The 17006-nt window shown below is 38.0% G+C and overlaps 1 protein-coding gene across 5 annotated transcripts in view; it reads right to left on the reverse strand.

The window, feature by feature from the left end:
• INTS4 (integrator complex subunit 4) overlaps nucleotides 1-17006 on the reverse strand; it is a 110935-nt gene that overhangs the window by 14259 nt on the left and 79670 nt on the right. For all 5 annotated transcript variants that reach the window (XR_014067786.1, XM_081537478.1, XM_081537477.1 and 2 more), the window contains 3 exons: nucleotides 12396-12489; nucleotides 9553-9633; nucleotides 7091-7221 (listed from right to left, as the gene is read on the reverse strand). Coding sequence is in view for 4 of the 5 variants with exons in the window: in XM_081537478.1 (XP_081393604.1) it covers nucleotides 7091-7221; nucleotides 9553-9633; nucleotides 12396-12489 (306 nt within the window). In the remaining variant the exon portion in view is untranslated. The remainder of the gene's footprint in view (nucleotides 1-7090; nucleotides 7222-9552; nucleotides 9634-12395; nucleotides 12490-17006) is intronic.

Here is a 17006-nt window from a genome sequence, read left to right on the forward strand (position 1 = left end):
TGCTCAGTTCTAAGAATCACTGCACTCAATGAAGGCCAAAGCTTTGGCATCTGCATCAGGTAATTAGAGTTCACTGACAGTTCCTTCTTGTTGCTGTCTGCGATCCCATGTACTGTAGCCCACCAGACTCCCCTGTCCATGGAATTCTCCAGGCAAACATACTGGAATGGGTTGCCATTTCCTTCTCTAGGGGATCTTCCCAACCCAGGGATCAAACCTGGGTCTCCTACATTGGCAGGCGGATTCTCTACCATGGAGCCATATGGGAAGTCTAATAGTTCCTTTTAGTCTATATATAATTTTCTTAGAGATCATTTTCACCAGTGAAATAGAGTTGATATGATCAGGTTTCCGGGGAACAGACTTGGAAACCAAAGATCACATTCTCATACAAAACAGAAAAAGATTTTGTTACTACTTTGCACACAGACATAGACTATATTCCTTCCTTTGTATCTTGCCTTCTTTGGCCTCACAATACTTTAAACTTAAATGTATACCTAATTAAGCCCAGGCAACAAGCCAGGACAATGTAACTTACTAATCAAACAATAGATCTTTCCTTTGATCTTTGTACATTTTATTTCTTGTCATTTCTGCATGGAATGTTCCATTTATTTTGATTAATACATTATTAATTGAAGGAATACAGCTCTAGTGAATAAAAAACAAACACTCTTTCCTTATACAAAAACATGTAACAGGGACTTCCCTGGTGGCATAGTGGAGAAGAACCCACCTGCCAATGCAGGGGACGTGCACAGCTACTGAGCCTGTGCTCTAGAGACCTAAAGCCTCAACTACTGAAGCCCACATGCTGTGCTGCAACTACTGAAGCCTGGCCGCCTAAAGCCTACGATCCACAACAAGAGAAGCCACCACAATGAGAAAGCCCACCCACCACAACTAGAGAAAGCCCTAGCGTTGTAACAAAGGCCCAGTGCAAGCTAAAAAAAAAAGGAAGAGTATGGGATCAAGGTTCTTAATAACCCAGTTGAGTCTTTCTGCTAAACCATAAGCTTAATGAGAGTAGGGGCTTCATATTATTCATATTCATATTATTCATATTTTCTGAAACAGCAGCTCTTCAATAACTATTTGTTGAACGGATAAATAAATGATAAATGGCAAATGGAAATGTATTCTAAAAGCAACGTTAATCTGCATTATTTTCCTAAAAAGCATGTAGCACTTGAATATTCCTTAACTCTGAAAAACTACCAGAAGTTGAACTGAAATTTGCTAGTGAGGTTAACCAACCAAAGACCACCAAGATGAGATGGCTAGAGAGGAGAACTCCAGCTAAGTAGAGACTGAACTGAAAACAAGTTAGCCAAGTAGTACCTTTTTCGGCCTACTTATATACAACCAGTTTGGAGGATTTCCAAGCAGTAAAATATGAATAGATTTGAGAACTCTTCCCAAACTCCCAACAGAGTAGGTAGCCTCACCTACATGGTACATGAAGTAAGCCTCTACCACTAAGAACCCCCCATTTTCAGTATAAGAGCAAGGCCCACTGCTGCTGCTGCTGCTAAGTCACTTCAGTCGTGTCCGACTCTGTGCGACCCCATAGACTGCAGCACACTAGGCTCCACCGTCCCTGGGATTCTCCAGGCAAGAACACTGGAGTGGTTTGCCATTTCCTTCTGCAATGCATGCAAGTGAAAAGTGAAAGTGAAGCCACGCAGTCGTGTCCAACTCTTCGCGATCCCATGGACTGTAGCCTACCAGGCTCCTCCATCCATGGGATTCTCCAGGCAAGAGTACTGGAGCGGGTTGCCACTGCCTTCTCCGCAAGGCCCACTAGGGAAAACCAAACACTAACCTATAACTGTTAGGCAAGCCTATACCAATTACCAATTTAAACTGGTTTAAACTTTCACTTATAAGTATAAAAATACAATGAAAAATTACTAGATGTTATAAGGATAATTAGGAGCTGTCAAGGAAACCAAGAAGACCTCAATGAAACAATATCAAGGCAAGAAAGCACAAAAAAATTTTTTTAAAATTCTAATAAACAACCTCAGTAAGATTGAAGAAGAGATATGAAAGGATATTGCAATGATAAAGCAAGAAAAACTGTTTAAAAAAGGTACAGAAATAAACAATAATACTGAAATCAATTCAACAAGTGAACACTAGAAGGAAAAATGATGGAAACTAAAATGGCAAATTAAAAGAGAATGCTGAGAAATTTACTTAGAAAATAAAGTAGAAAAAGAAACTGAAATTATGAGAGAAAAGATACAATGTAGGAAAAATAGAGCCAGATGAAACAATATCCAGTATGACAGACTGAAGTGGATGGAAGAAGTAATTAAAGAAATGATAGAAGGGAAAATAATTCTGAGATAAAACAGAGCTAAGACTCAAAGTCCCACTAAAGGTCAGTAAGAACAAGAAAAGAAAACACCTAGACATATGCTGGAGGAATTTCTGAATTCTAAAAAGAAAAGTTTACAGCTTTGAGAAAAATAAGCTAACTATAAAGGACAGAGAAGGAGACAGACATCAGACGTCCTACCTAAATGTCTGTAATATCAAATACTAAAAGGCAAATTAGCAATATTTAGTTCTGAAAGAACTCCATTCACATACGAGAGCAAAACAAAGTTTTAGATATGCAAAGTCTCAATGAGTACACTACTTATGCACTTATTCTGAAAAACAATTACTAGTGAATGTGTGCCAGTCAGATACACAGTGAATTAGAACAGAGAATTGTAAAAGGCAACTGTGGGGCCTTCTCTGGTGGTCCAGTGTAGGAGGGCTGGGTTCCATCCCTGATGAGGGAACTAGATCCCACATGCTAGAATTTAAAGATCCTGCATGTAGCAACTAAGACCAAACAGCCAAATAAATAATTTTTAAAAAAAAGACAATTGTAGTACAAAAACAGCAGAGGTGGGCAAGTTGGAGCTAAATCATTTTGACAATGTACTTATAAAGATTAATGGAGATTTTAAGAAAGAATTCATAAAATAGGACGTACATGAAAAACCATAATTCAATATATTGTATAGCACAGGAAACTATAGCCATTATCTTGTAATAACTTTTAATGAAGTATAATCTGTAAAAATAGTGAATCATCAGCTCTATACCTGAAACTAACACTGTAAATCAGCTACAATTTAAAAAAAGGATAATCTGAAACTAAACTCTAAATTATTTAACAATGTGAAATTAGCAAATAAAAGTATACTTAAACTTGTATTTTGATTAGATGTGGTCCTGATAACGGTGATCATAAATTCTAGTTTTAATGCTAATATAAGGTCAATCAATTTATTAAAAATATAAGATTAAAAATACTATCTATATAACTGAAAAGAGATAACATTTATCAAATGTTTATTCTTAATGTGTCCAGCAGTATTTTAAGGGCTTTACACATAATAATTCAATAATCCTTACAATAAATCTATGACAGAGATCCAGGTACTATCATTGTCCCAGTTTAACTTACAGGAAAGAAACAGAGACATTCTTAAGTACTTTGCCCAAGGTTACTAAGTTTGCAAATGGTGGAGTTAAGATCTGAATCTAAGCCATGAGGCACCCCAGCCCTTTGAACCATTATTATATTCTACTGTCTCATTTGAATAGGTTAAAATTTGAATAGCATAAAACTTTTCAAACCCCTGGAAGAGAGAAACAGAACAATCAATCCAGCAAAAATCAAGGAAAAAGAAAAAGAAGCAGGAATGTGTACAAATGGAAAATATAAAATAATATAGTATGAAGGACTTTCACTGGTGGTCCAAAGCAGGCGGCCCGGGTTTGATTCCTGGTCAGGAAACTAAGATTTTATATGCCACAAAGCAGCAGCATAGCCAAAAAAAAAAAACCATGAGTAAAGACAAAAGATGTTGGAATATTATTAATGACATGGAAACATGAAATATATTGTTGGACGAAGTAAAAATAAAGCATAACAGACAACTGTATTATGATTCAATCTATATTAAACACACATATTTATAATCTAAATGTATAGTCGAGTGTTTTATAAGGGGTAGATTACCAGAGGACAGAATGTTCACTTAAACTGCAATATTTAAGTGTTTACAATAATTGTATATAAACTGAAAAGGAGATCCATTTTCTTTAAATAAAAAAGTGTAGATGCTATCACAAGCACTTATCTTTTCTCAGCTACCACTGGCACATAGCAGGGATTTAACATTTGCTAAATGAATGTATGGCTATCTCTAAGATTAACCCACTACCTGGCCTTATCTGGTCACCATCAAGATAAGCAAAGAAATAAAACAACACTCAGAATGTTCTTCCTAATGTGTTTCTAGGTGCTTACATAAACACTCATATATTTGTTTCTCTACATGATTTTTAGGCTAACACAACTAGCGGACCAAGCATCAGATGTGTCTTCTGTCTGCTAACAAGTTTCCTAAGTACACATTATACTAAATCTATGGTGCCATCATTCATAAGATGCACCTTTATTTTATGAAACACCAAGAAACAAAAAACACGTTCAATCAAACTATAGCACACCATCAAAATATCTGAATTCAGAGAAGTTAAAATTTTGAAATGAACATTTCAGAATCAATGAAATATAGCAACATAGCTATTCTCAGTCTCAGAAAGCCTAACAGCTACCATTATAATGAACTATGTAACAAGTACCATGTTAGTGCTTTTACACATTTTACCCCATTCATTCTTCATGGCAGAAGATACTAAGAAGAAGTGGCAAGAATACACAGAAGAACTATACAAAAAAGATCTTCATGACCCAGATAATCACGATGGTGTGATCACTTACCTAGAGCCAGACATCCTGGAATGCTAAGCCAAGTGGGCCTTAGGAAGTATCACTACCAACAAAGCTAGTGGAGGTGATGGAATTCCAGTTGAACTATTTCAAATCCTAAAAGATGATGCTGTGAAAGTGCTGCCCTCAATATGCCAGCAAATTTGGAAAACTCAGCAGTGGCCACAGGACTGGAAAAGGTCAGCTTTCATTCCAATCCCAAAGAAAGGCAATGCTAAAGAATGCTCAAACTACTGCACAATTACACTCATCTCACACACTAGCAAAGTAATGCTCAAAATTCTTCAAGCCAGGCTTCAACAAGTACGTGAACTGAGAACTTCCAGATGTTCAAGCTGGATTTAGAAAAGGCAGAGGAACCAGAGATCAAATTACCAACATCCGCTGGATCATCGAAAAAGCAAGAGAGTTCCAGAGAAGCGTGTACTTCTGCTTTATTGACTATGTCAAAGTCTTTGACTGTGTGGATCACAACAAACTGGAAAATTCTGAAAGAGATGGGAATACCAGACCACCTGACCTGCCTCTTGAGAAATCTGTATGCAGGTCAGGAAGCAACAGGTAGAACTGGATATGGAACAACAGACTGGTTCCAAATCGGGAAAGGAGTACATCAAGGCTGTATATCGTCACCCTGCTTATTTAACTTATATGCAGAGTACATCATGAGAAACGCTGGGCTGGATGAAGCACAAGCTGGAATCAAGATTGCCAGGAGAAATACCAATAACCTCAGAAATCCAGATTGTCACCACCCTATGGCAGAAAGCAAAAAAGAACTAAAGAGTGTCGTGATGAAAGTGAAACAGGAGAGTGAAAAAGCTGGCTTAAAGCTCAACATTCAGAAAACTAAGATCATGGCATCTGGTCCCACCACTTCATGGGAAATAGATGGGGAAACAGTGGAAACAGTGACAGACTATTTTTGGGGGCTCCAAAATCACTGCAGATGGTGACTGCAGCCATGAAATTAAAAGACGCTTGCTCCTTGGAAGAAAAGCTATGACCATCCTAGACAGCATAGTAAAAAGCAGAGTCATTACTTTGCCAACAGAAGTCTGTCTTGTCAAAGCTATGGTTTTTCCGGTAGTCATGTATGTATGTGCGAGTTGGACTATAAAGAAAGCTGAGTGCCAAAGAATTGATGTTTTTGAACTGTGGTGTTGGAAAAGACTCTTGAGAGTCCCCTGGACTGTAAGGAAATCCAGCCAGTCCATCCTAAAGAAAATCAGTCCTGAATATTCATTGGAAGGACTGATGCTGAAGCTGAAACTCCAATACTTTGGCCACCTGCTGTGAAGAACTGACTCATTGGAAAAGACCCTGATGCTGGGAAAGATTGAAGGCGAGAGGGGAAGGGAACGACAGAGGATGAGATGGTTGATGTCATCACCGACTTGATGGACTTGAGTCCAAGTAAACTCTGGGAGTTGGTGATGGACAGGGAAGCCTGGTGTGCTGCAGTCCATGGGGTCGCAAAGAGTCGGACATGACTGAGCAACTGAACTGACTGATTCTTCATGGAAACCTTACGAAATAGATGCTGTCATCATTCTCATTTTACAAGTAGGGAAACAAGGCACTGAGAGGCTAAAAGAAAAAAAAAAAATCCTGTATCTAATCAAACAATGAGTAAGTAGAAAGGTCAAGATTTGAACAAAGTAATCTCACTGCATCAGAGTCTCGAAATTTGACTTTACTGCCTAAGACAAAGCACTAGCCGCTTCAGAAGAGAAAAAAATATGGTTCAGGCACTAAATTCTTAAAGAAATCTATCAGGGATCATATAGAACACCTTGTTGCCAGGTGAAATCTTACGTTCTGCTGTAGGCAATGGAGAGCCAATGAGGTGTTTTGCCAGGGATCTAATCTGATCTAAGAATGGAATTTGGAATATCTGAAGAAATGAAGAGCTTGCAATATCCCTTAGGTGAAAAGTAACACTGAAAGTATTAGTCACTCAGTCGTGCCTAATTCTCTGTGACCCCATGGACTGTAGCCCACCAGACTCCTCTGTCCATGGGATTTCCCAGGCAAGAATACTGGAGTGGGTTGCCATTTTCTTCTCCAGGGGTTCTTCCTGACCCAGGGATCAAACCCAGGTCTCTTGCATTGCAGACGGAACTTTTACTGTCTGAGCCACCAGGGAAGTCCATCCCTTAGGTAATCTTTCCTAAATATAATTTCACACATCATTAACCTTGGTGAGATCTCTGAATGCATTTTTAGGTATCTTTAAAAGGACTGGGCCACCGTTTTTTTGCCAACCACACATCTTACCCTCGAGCAGTCCGTGCTGTTACTATAAGTTGCAAGGCTTTGGCCTGCAGCCTCATGTGATGGATAATCACCACCTGCTTGTTCTCCACGCCACTATACATGAACTCCATTTTGTAGGTTTCTTCCATGATCTATAAGGAAAACAGCAGCACAGAATTCTAAGTGAAACCAGATCTGACCAGAGTTTTTTTTTTTAAGGCCTATGCTTTAATTCTGAACTGAGATTTTTAAGTGCCTATGTTGACAGAAATTGATATAACTTGAGAGAAATTAATATACATGTTGAAAGAAATTAGTAAGTCGTAAAAAGAGAATAAATTATTTTGTCAATTAAAACAACAAACTCATCTGGTAATATCATTCAGTTGATGACATAAATATATGAAAGTTTACACACTGAAAAAACTGTAAAGCACTGCTTATAACTCTAAAGCAAATTCACTGTGCATGGCAGCAAATGGATATGTATAGAAACGTAAACTTCAAGAAAGGCCCTCAAGAATTTAGTGTCAGGAACCATTACCCAGCTGTTAGTCATTTAGTCTGCTCCATGAGCTGGGTCTGTCAGATGGATTTTAGGGAGGGAATCAGTGCGGAAAACAGTATCCGTGAATTCAGCTCAAGTCCAGTGCATCTTAAGCTCTTGTTCTATTTTATCCAAGGTAGCTACTCCCCTCTAATGATGTTTCTCTTTCCCTTCTGTGCTTTTTGAAGGCACTGAGTCAGAGAAATGACTCCAGGTTCTCCTACAACTGACAGTAAGATGTATTTCCTAATGACTTGGTGCTTCTGTTTCCTTAACTGTAAAAGCAGAAGACACAGCACCAACATAATAAAATTTAAAGGATTAAATGGGGCATGGAAGGTGCTTAATACAGTAACTGTCACATGAAAGTGAAGTATTAGTCACTCAGTCATGTCTGACTCTTGTGACCTATGAACTATAGCCCACCAGGCTCCTCCATCCATGGGGTTTTCCAGGCAAGAATACTGGAGTGGGTTGCCATTTCCTTCTCCAGGAGATCTTCTTGATCCAAGGATCGAACCTAAGTTTCCCATCTTGCAGTCAGACTCTTTACATCTGAGCCACCAGGGAAGCCCAACTGTCACATAACAATGATAATTCCTTTCTCTTTCTTCCAGAATACTGCTCCCTGGTCCCATCCCTCCCAACATGGCCCATCTCCATCTCCAGTCTGTACTTATTAAGTTCTACTCCCCTACAAGCCACATGGCAGGTCTGAGAGAGGACTAGATTAGAGATCAAGCAGAGTAGTAGAAAGAAAACAGACTCTGGGTATCAGAGGATCTGAGGTCAAGTCCTTGATTTACTACCTATAGCTCTCTGATTATAACCTTGCTGAGTGCTGTTTCATCTGTAAAATGGACTCACTACTTATTGCTACCTAATGGGATTTGTGTGTGTGGCTGTGCCATGCAGCTTTCAGGATCTTAGTTCTGTGACTAGGGACTGAACCCGTGCCCTCTTCAGTCAAAGCAGAGAGTCCTAACCACTGGACTGCCAGGAAGTTCCACCTAATGGGATTATTACGAGGATTAAGTAAAACAGACTTGAAATCATTTAGTGAACTATAATGTAACAGTCATAGTCACCATCATTATCTTCCTACTGCGTCATAATTAGTCATATGCAAACTTACTATTAGGAAGACATGACCCAGAAGAGTTTCCAAATGCCATTACCCAAAAATGAAGGGAAATTGCTCAAAACTAGAAAGACACTTAAGGCAAGTAAAATTAAATTCTACTTAATGAACTGAGGAGAAACATAAGGACCTTTCAATATTCAAGAGATGGTTAAAAAAATGAGAGAGATGGTACAGGCTGAAAATATAAACAACCTTGAAATGAGTTCAGCTACATTTTCAGATGAAAAATTCATGATATTATTATTCAATTTTAGCATATCTGAAATTTATTGTTGTTTAGTCACTAAATTGTGTCCAACTCTTTTGCAATCCCATGGCTACCAGGCTCCTATAGCCCACCAAGTTCCTCTGTCCATGGGATTGCCCACATAAGAATACTGGAGTAGGTTGCCATTTCCTTCTCCAAGGGATCTTCCCAACCCAGGGATCAAACCCGCATCGCCTTCATTGGCAGGTGGATTCTTTACCACTGAGCCAACAGGGAAGCCCTCATTTCTGAAATACAAATTAATAATATTTTAGAATACAAAAGAAATCTTAGAAATCAGGGAGATTAAGTAACCTGCTCTTTATCACCCAGCAAATTAGAGGCAGGCATGGAAACAGAACCGAAGCCCCCTGACTTGAAAGCCAGTGCTGTGTCCCCTAAATATGCTGCTCCTTGTTATCACTAACTTTTGTCACAGGTAAAAGTAGGGAGCCACAGTAGAGCCTTGTGAAGTCCTCTGACTCTAACTTAGACAACACAATTTCTGGACAAATACCTATCTGAGAAGGTCTCAATAAGCTTACCTGTTTTGCTGCTGCTGAGGCCAAATCACTCTGCTTCAAATATAAAGGGGCGGCCACATTCCATAGCTTTTCCTGCAGGGCCTAGCAAGTCAGCAGAGGACAGAACACAGAGGTCAAAAAGACTGCCATATCATTTGAGACTTAAGTGTTTGTTTTGCTTTGAAAATTTACTGTGATCAAGACTTCCTCTCAGTCTTACTCTTTTAAGCCAAAGTAGAGACCAATGATTTGGGCCAAATGCAATCCTCCCCATTCAATTCATAGCCCAAAGACTCCATGCTCCAGACCATAGCTTGCAAGCAGAGTGCAGGAGACATAAGTCCTCATCACAATGTCCAGGCAAGCTAGGCTTCTGAGGCTCTGGGACCTCCTATCTCAAAGCCCATGGACTACCCTGACAGCCCAAACCCTTCTTCCTTGACTTGATTCCTTTTTCTTTGCTCTATGCTCACTATCTGTGAACAGCCCCATCACCTGACCAACATACTCAAACAAAAAATCAAGTAGCTTTCCTAGATTCCTCGCTCTCTAACTCTCTGTATTCAAAACCATCACTTAGAGCCACGAATTTTACTTTTCATCTCTCTCCTCTCCTATCCATCCATATGGCATCTCATCTAAACCTCTGCTATAGTCTCTTATTTTCACAGTCCTTCTTAATTATAGACATAATGACAGTTCAGAAAACCTAGACTTACACTGTCCAAAAGAAATATAACATAAGCCATGGGTGTGATTTTACATTTTCTGGTAGTTACAGCTTCGAAATTAAAAAAAAGACAGAAAAATAACAATAACAAAAAAAATAAAAAGAGACAGTTGAAATTAATTTAACAATACAGTTTATTTAACCCAGTATATATTATTATGCAATCAATATTTTAAAAATTACTAATTACTCAATATTTTAAAAATTACACATTTTTTTCATAAGTCTAAGAAATCCAGTGTGTATTTACACTTACAGCACATCTCAATATGAACATTTAAAGTGCTCAATAGTTACATGTACCCAGTGACTATCAGACAGTGGCAAGTCTGGAGTATAAACATAGAAATTTTTAAATTATACTACTAAATCATACTCACTAACAGAGCTATTGTTTTCGAATATTTGCTTCCAATAATTTCTCATATACATGTCTTTTATGTAGTTGTAGGCAGAAATCAGAGTAATTTTGTATGCTTTTTGGGGTGTGTGTGTGCTAATTTACTTCAGTCATGTCTGACTCTTTGCAACCCTATGGACTGTAGCCCACCAGGCTCCTCTGTCCGTGGAATTTTCCAGGCAAGAATACTGAAGTGGATTGCCATTTCCTCCTCTATGGGATCTTCCTGACCTAGGGATCGAATATGCGCCTCTTAGGTCTCCCGCATTGGCAGGTGGGTTCTTTACCACTAGCACCACCTGGAAAGCATTTGGGTACATAACGTTATATCATATTTTGTTAGCTAGTGGTAAAGAACCCGCCTGCCAATGCGGGAGACCTAAGAGGCGCAGGTTCGATCACTAGGTCATTATTATTGCTACAGAATATACTGTTGAGTAGATGTACCACAATTTATTTAGCTCTTCCTTTATTACCAACCACTTGCCAGCCATGGATTCTAAGTCTGCATCCCTTACCTACCCACCTTCTGCTCCATGACATTGAGTAAAAACCATAGTTCTTTGTCCTTTTTACTAGTAATCTCTTCTCTTTTCCTACTAAAGAAAAGTAGATTCTTTTCAAAGGCCTTTTTGTATTCCAATTTGGAAGACAGCAAGCCAAGGAAGAAGGAAGAAGACCAATGCTGACATAGCACTCACCATGTACCAGACAACAGGCCAAGGGTTTTCACATGCTGCTTGCTACCAATTCTTACCTGGGTAGAGTTATTATTAGTCTTGTTTTATAGAAACTTGGAAAAGCCAAATAACTGTGCAAAGGGACAAAAAGGAACTTTTGCGGGTAATGGAAATGTTCTACATCTTAACTGTGCTGGTGGTTACACAGGTATATATATTTGAATGAATCTATCTAGCCAATTTGCGACTGTTTAAATCCTAACCTACTTCAGCGTTCACATCCATCTTCACATGTATATACACACCTATATCACCTTAAAATCACATATCTTATAGTGGCTAATAATTTCTGACACCTCCATTTATTCTGACTTTGGTCAAATATCACTAATAGCTTTGAAGACTAACAACACTTAGAACTAAAGCCAAAGTAAAGTCTTATCAAGTGAGAGGGCTCTCCTAAATAGGAAGTCTGAATTAATAGCAGAACTCTGCTGCAGAAGCTGACAGCTATTGAGCTAATTTAATTGGTTTTCAACTCAGTGAAATGAAACAGCTTTTTGGTACTAATTTTGGCACTAATTTGGTACACACACACACACACACACATACATTTATATACATGTAATCTAACTACCTAGTATGAAATGCCAGCAAGTTGGCCCTTTTAAGAGCAATGAAATCAACCTTTGACTAATTTGACTTTGACATAATGAAATTAGCATTACAAATACATATATGTTTATATATGATCTTTGCTAATCAAATTATTAAAAAAGTTAAAATCCTTGGGATTCTAATGCAACCGATTATCCAATCTGCTCTAATTATACAATAAAAGAATTCTCCCAAACTAAAAAATTAAAATTCCTATATGAGTTAACAATTCTTCAATTAGAGACAAATGTAATTATACTTCAGAGTACATAATTTCCCCATTGTTAAGCAGTGGTGTAAGACCATATATTTTTTCACTTATGGCCTCAAACACTGCTGAATCCATTAAAGCGCATTCTTAGTATCATATTCGAGAACAAAAGGGATTCAAACCGACCTTGATGAGAAGAAGCTGACACCTAAGATAGGTAGCAGAGAAGTCAGCTACTCCTGCCAATTCAGACTGAAGTTCTCCAAGCCTCTGCAGATCCCTGCCGTAAATAAAACCCCAAGTCAAACAGAGAATAAGGATAATGACACCAATTAAAGATCATGTCAAAAGCATTTACCATTTTATACCTGGTAAATTGGTTAAAAAAAAATTAAATGACAGAACCCAGGGCTGAAGTGGTTATAATGAAACTGGTTCACTTACATTTTGATAGCAGTTTAAATTGACATAACTCTTCTGGAAAGTAAAACTGTTAATACGTTACAAAAGGCACACATATAATCAAATAATTTGATAAGTAGTTTTATCCTGAGCAGGGAAATATTCAACAGAAATGAAATGTTTTATGCTCTTCAATATTCACTGTTGTGTGGACTATTATAGTAAACCCCAGTAATTATTTAAATATTCAATGGTAGAGGAATTATTAAATAAATTACTGTACATCCAGTCAATGGAATATTCTACAAGCGTTAAAATATGGTAATAAGGTATATGATCTCAATTATATAAAAACTATATATACACATGTATATATACACATATACACACACATAAGAATAATTCAGCAAATTGTTTTCTGGATAGAGGAATTAGGGTGTTTTTAGTGCCTTCTCCCAACTATGCTTTATTTTCCAAATGTTTTATACAATGGACAAGTTTTATATATGTTTCTTATATATGTTTTATGTATAGAACACATATATATATATGTTTTATGTGTATATGTTTTATATCATCAGAAAAAAATTTTTTTAAGTATTGTAGCTGGCTCTATTGGCTGCCTACCTAATTTATGCTCTACTTGTTCCTACTGATGTGAACCCTTCCTCCTTCCTACTAAGTGAACCCTGATTTTGTTCAAGAGATGTCCCCAAACCTAGTTCTAGGTAGAGTCCAACTGCATTGAACCAATTGGTATGTTGTCATCTCCCTGGTTATATGACCTTATCAGTCCTACTTGGAAGGAAAGGATTTATTTATTTATTTTTTTTGGCTGCGATGTATGGCATGCAGCAATCTTAGATCCTCACCAGGGATCAAACCTGTACCTCCTGCAGTGGAAGCATGGAGCCCTAACCACTGGGACCCCCAGGAAATTCCCTGGAAGGACTCATATTTGAAACCTGAAGCAGGTTTGACGGTGGTCTCTGAATCCCTCATGCTCTCTCTTTCTCTCTCACTAAACTGAACAAGAATGTTTTACAGTCTTCATTACCAATGGCAGCCATACTGTAACTCTAAAAACTACTTAACCATACCATACTTAGAATTAACAATCCATCTCAAGAAAATTCATAGAAAAGCTCCCTGGTTTTTTAAGGTCCATATCAAGATTTCATATAGTAATTGGAACTGTGGGAAACCTAAAGATTTGGCTAATGAGAGAAGTTAACTCTTTCAGGGCTGCCATAATACATCAGGTTTCAGAGCAGCCTGTACAAAACTGTCCACTGGACTAAGTCCCTCCCTCTTATCTTGGGCAACTTTCTGATAGCTAGTGCTGCCTCCTGAGGATCTTGATACCAAAAAGGAGATGCCCCAGAAAGGGGTGAAGAGTGAATTATTTCCAAAGTGACTGAATAAATTGGGGTCTGTGGCTTACACTATTGTCTCTGAGTTCTGGTGGTTTGAGCTGATCCTGGAGAGCCTGCTCATGTGTGGAAATCTATCACAATAAACAGCAAGACCCTGTACTAGCTAACCACACCTGTAAAATGCTATTTTGGTGGCCAGCTGGTCTCTCCCTTTTTGCACCACTAACATCTATCTTGGAAAAGATGGCCAGGCAAGGGTGGGGTGATTTGAGAGAATAGCATTGAAATATGTATATTATCATATGTGAAATGATGATTTGAGAGAATAGCACTGAAATATGTATATTATCATATGTGAAACAGATCGCCAGTCCAGGTTTGATGCATGAGGCAGGGTGCTCAGGGCTGGTGCACTGTGTTGACCCTGAAGGATGGGATGGGGAGGGAGGTGGGAGAGGGGTTAAGGATGGGGAACACATGTACACTCATGGCTGATTCATATGAATGTATGGCAAAAACTACCACAATATTGTAAAGTAATTAGCCTCCAATTAAAATTAGAAAAGAAAAAAAAAAGATGGCCCTGAATCATTCCACTTTGGAACCATATCATCTACAGACAGACATCTACTGCCTTCTCTTACACTACAGAGAACAGCTGACTATACATTAGCTGACCGTTCCCAAGTGTTAAGTCATTCTACCATCCTTGCACCGTAGCAATCACTCTGAGTTGCACAAAACAAGATGCAACCCAACTAGCTACAGGAAATCTGAACTATTATACAAACAAAAATAGAAATTTTCTAGCCCTGCTCAAAACATTCTGTGTCCCAGTGTTTCCTCCCTGTATCTTTTTATGCCCACAAGCCTTAGGAAGCCTCAGTTCAGATATTCATCAGGAGACTACGGACTCATTAATGAAAAGGTACAAAAAGCACCATCTATGTGTACTCTACCAGGTGTGAGGGGTGTTTCCTTACTTGAGCGCATTTAATCCTTACAATGTGAACTGCAATTACAGGCATACTTCAGAAAAGCGTGGGTTCAGTTTCAGACCACCACATATAAAGCAAATATCACAATAAAGTTAGGCATGCAAATTTTTTTCTTTCCCCACACACATAAAAGTCATGTTTATACTACACCGGCGATTACTAAATGAGCAACAGCACTGTGTCTAAGACAATAGAAGTACCTTAATTTAAAAACAATTTTTGTTAAAAAATGCTAACCATTATCAGAGACTTCAGCAAGCTATAATATTTTTGCAATAGTTACATTAAAGATCACTGATCACAAATGACTATAACAAATATAATAATGAAAAAGTCTTAAATATTGTGAGAATTACCAGAATGTGAAAAGAGATACAGGATGAGCAAATGATGTTAGAAAAATGACACTGAAAGACTTGCTTGACACAAGCTGCCATGGAGTTTTGCCGCACTCCCTCATCCCATTTTTCTTGGTGAGTCTGGCTAAAGATTTATCGATTTTGTTTACTTTTTCAAAGGATCAGCTTTTAGGAACTTCACTGGTGGTACAGTTGGTAAGAGTCCGCCTGTCAATGCAGGGGGCCCAGATGGGTTCAATCCCTGGTCCAGGAAGATTCCACAAGCTAACGAGCAACTAAGCCCAGGGCCACAACACTGAAGCCTCTGTACCTAGAGCCCAGGCTCCATAACAAGAAAAGCCACTGCAATGAGAATCCTAGGCACGGCAGCTAGAGAGAAGCCCTTGCTCTCTGCAAGTAGAAAAAGTCTGCGTGTAGCAATGAAGACCCAATGCCACCAAAAATAAAATAACAAAAAAAAAGAACCAGCTTTTAATTTCATCAGCCTTTTCTATTGTTCTTTTTTTATGTGAATCTTATTAATTTTAAATTAGTTTATTTTCTATTTTTTAACTTTACAATATTGTATTTGTTTTGCCATACATTGACATTGTTCTTTTAGTCTCTTATTTATTTCTACTCTGATTTTATGATTTCTCTTCTACTAACTTTGGGTTTTGTTTGTCCTTCTTTCTATAGTTGCTTTAGGTGTAAACTTGGGTCGTTTGAGATTTTTCTTGGTTCTTGAGTTAAGATTGTATTGCTATAAACTTCCCTCTAAGAACTGCTTTTCCTGCATCCATAGGTTTTAGATTGTAGGGTTTTCATTTTCATTCAGGTATTTTTTACATTTCCTATTTGATTTGAAACAAGTCTTTAGATTTTAACTCTCACTATACTAGATCTTTCATATCATACTGTTTATCCAGAAACAGCGCAGTGTGTTGACAGAAGCACTATAACAACCTATGTTCTAGTCTAGGCCTTTGCTGTTCCTTGTCTTTGACAGTTTCTTCCCTTCTTCATTTGACTAACTTATATTCATGCTTCTGGTCACTGCTTAAGCCATGAATGGAAGGGTTAAGTGCCCTCTTCCATCATCTTCTTCCAATACAGTAAGTACAGAAAATCCTGTATTTACTGTATTGTGTGGGAAGCACAATACTGCTTGCCTTATTTACCCAACCAGGCTGTAAGATCCCCTGCAACAGAGACTATGTCTTGTTACGACTGTGTCCCTTTTTCCCAGCACAATGCTTGACATACGATGAGTGCTTAAAAACCATATAACAAATTAATGAATCCAGGCTCCCTCACTCATTGTAAAAGTTGGATAATTCTCATATGATTGTTTTCAAATTCAATGAAACAATGTACATAAAACACTTAGAAGAGTGCATACACAGTGGATACTTAATAGAAAACAGTTCTTGTTATGATCAAGGATAGCAGAGCCTTACAAAGGATCAAATCCATGAGACTGAAGATGAGGTATGACCACAAGAAAATGCCATTTATAAAAATCTTAGAAGTTTTCCTTCCTGGTTAAGCCACCATAACTAAGTTTTCAACAAATACTTACTAAGCTCCTATAAAGCACCCAAAATACAGTGGTGAACACTAAATAGTTATGTCAAGTTCTAAAAACAAACCAAAAATTCATCCCCCAGGACCGTCATTGAA

Source organism: Giraffa tippelskirchi, chromosome 10 (genome assembly GCF_054371585.1).
Source record: "Giraffa tippelskirchi isolate mGirTip1 chromosome 10, T2T-mGirTip1v1.2.pri, whole genome shotgun sequence".
Lineage (NCBI taxonomy): Eukaryota > Metazoa > Chordata > Mammalia > Artiodactyla > Giraffidae > Giraffa > Giraffa tippelskirchi.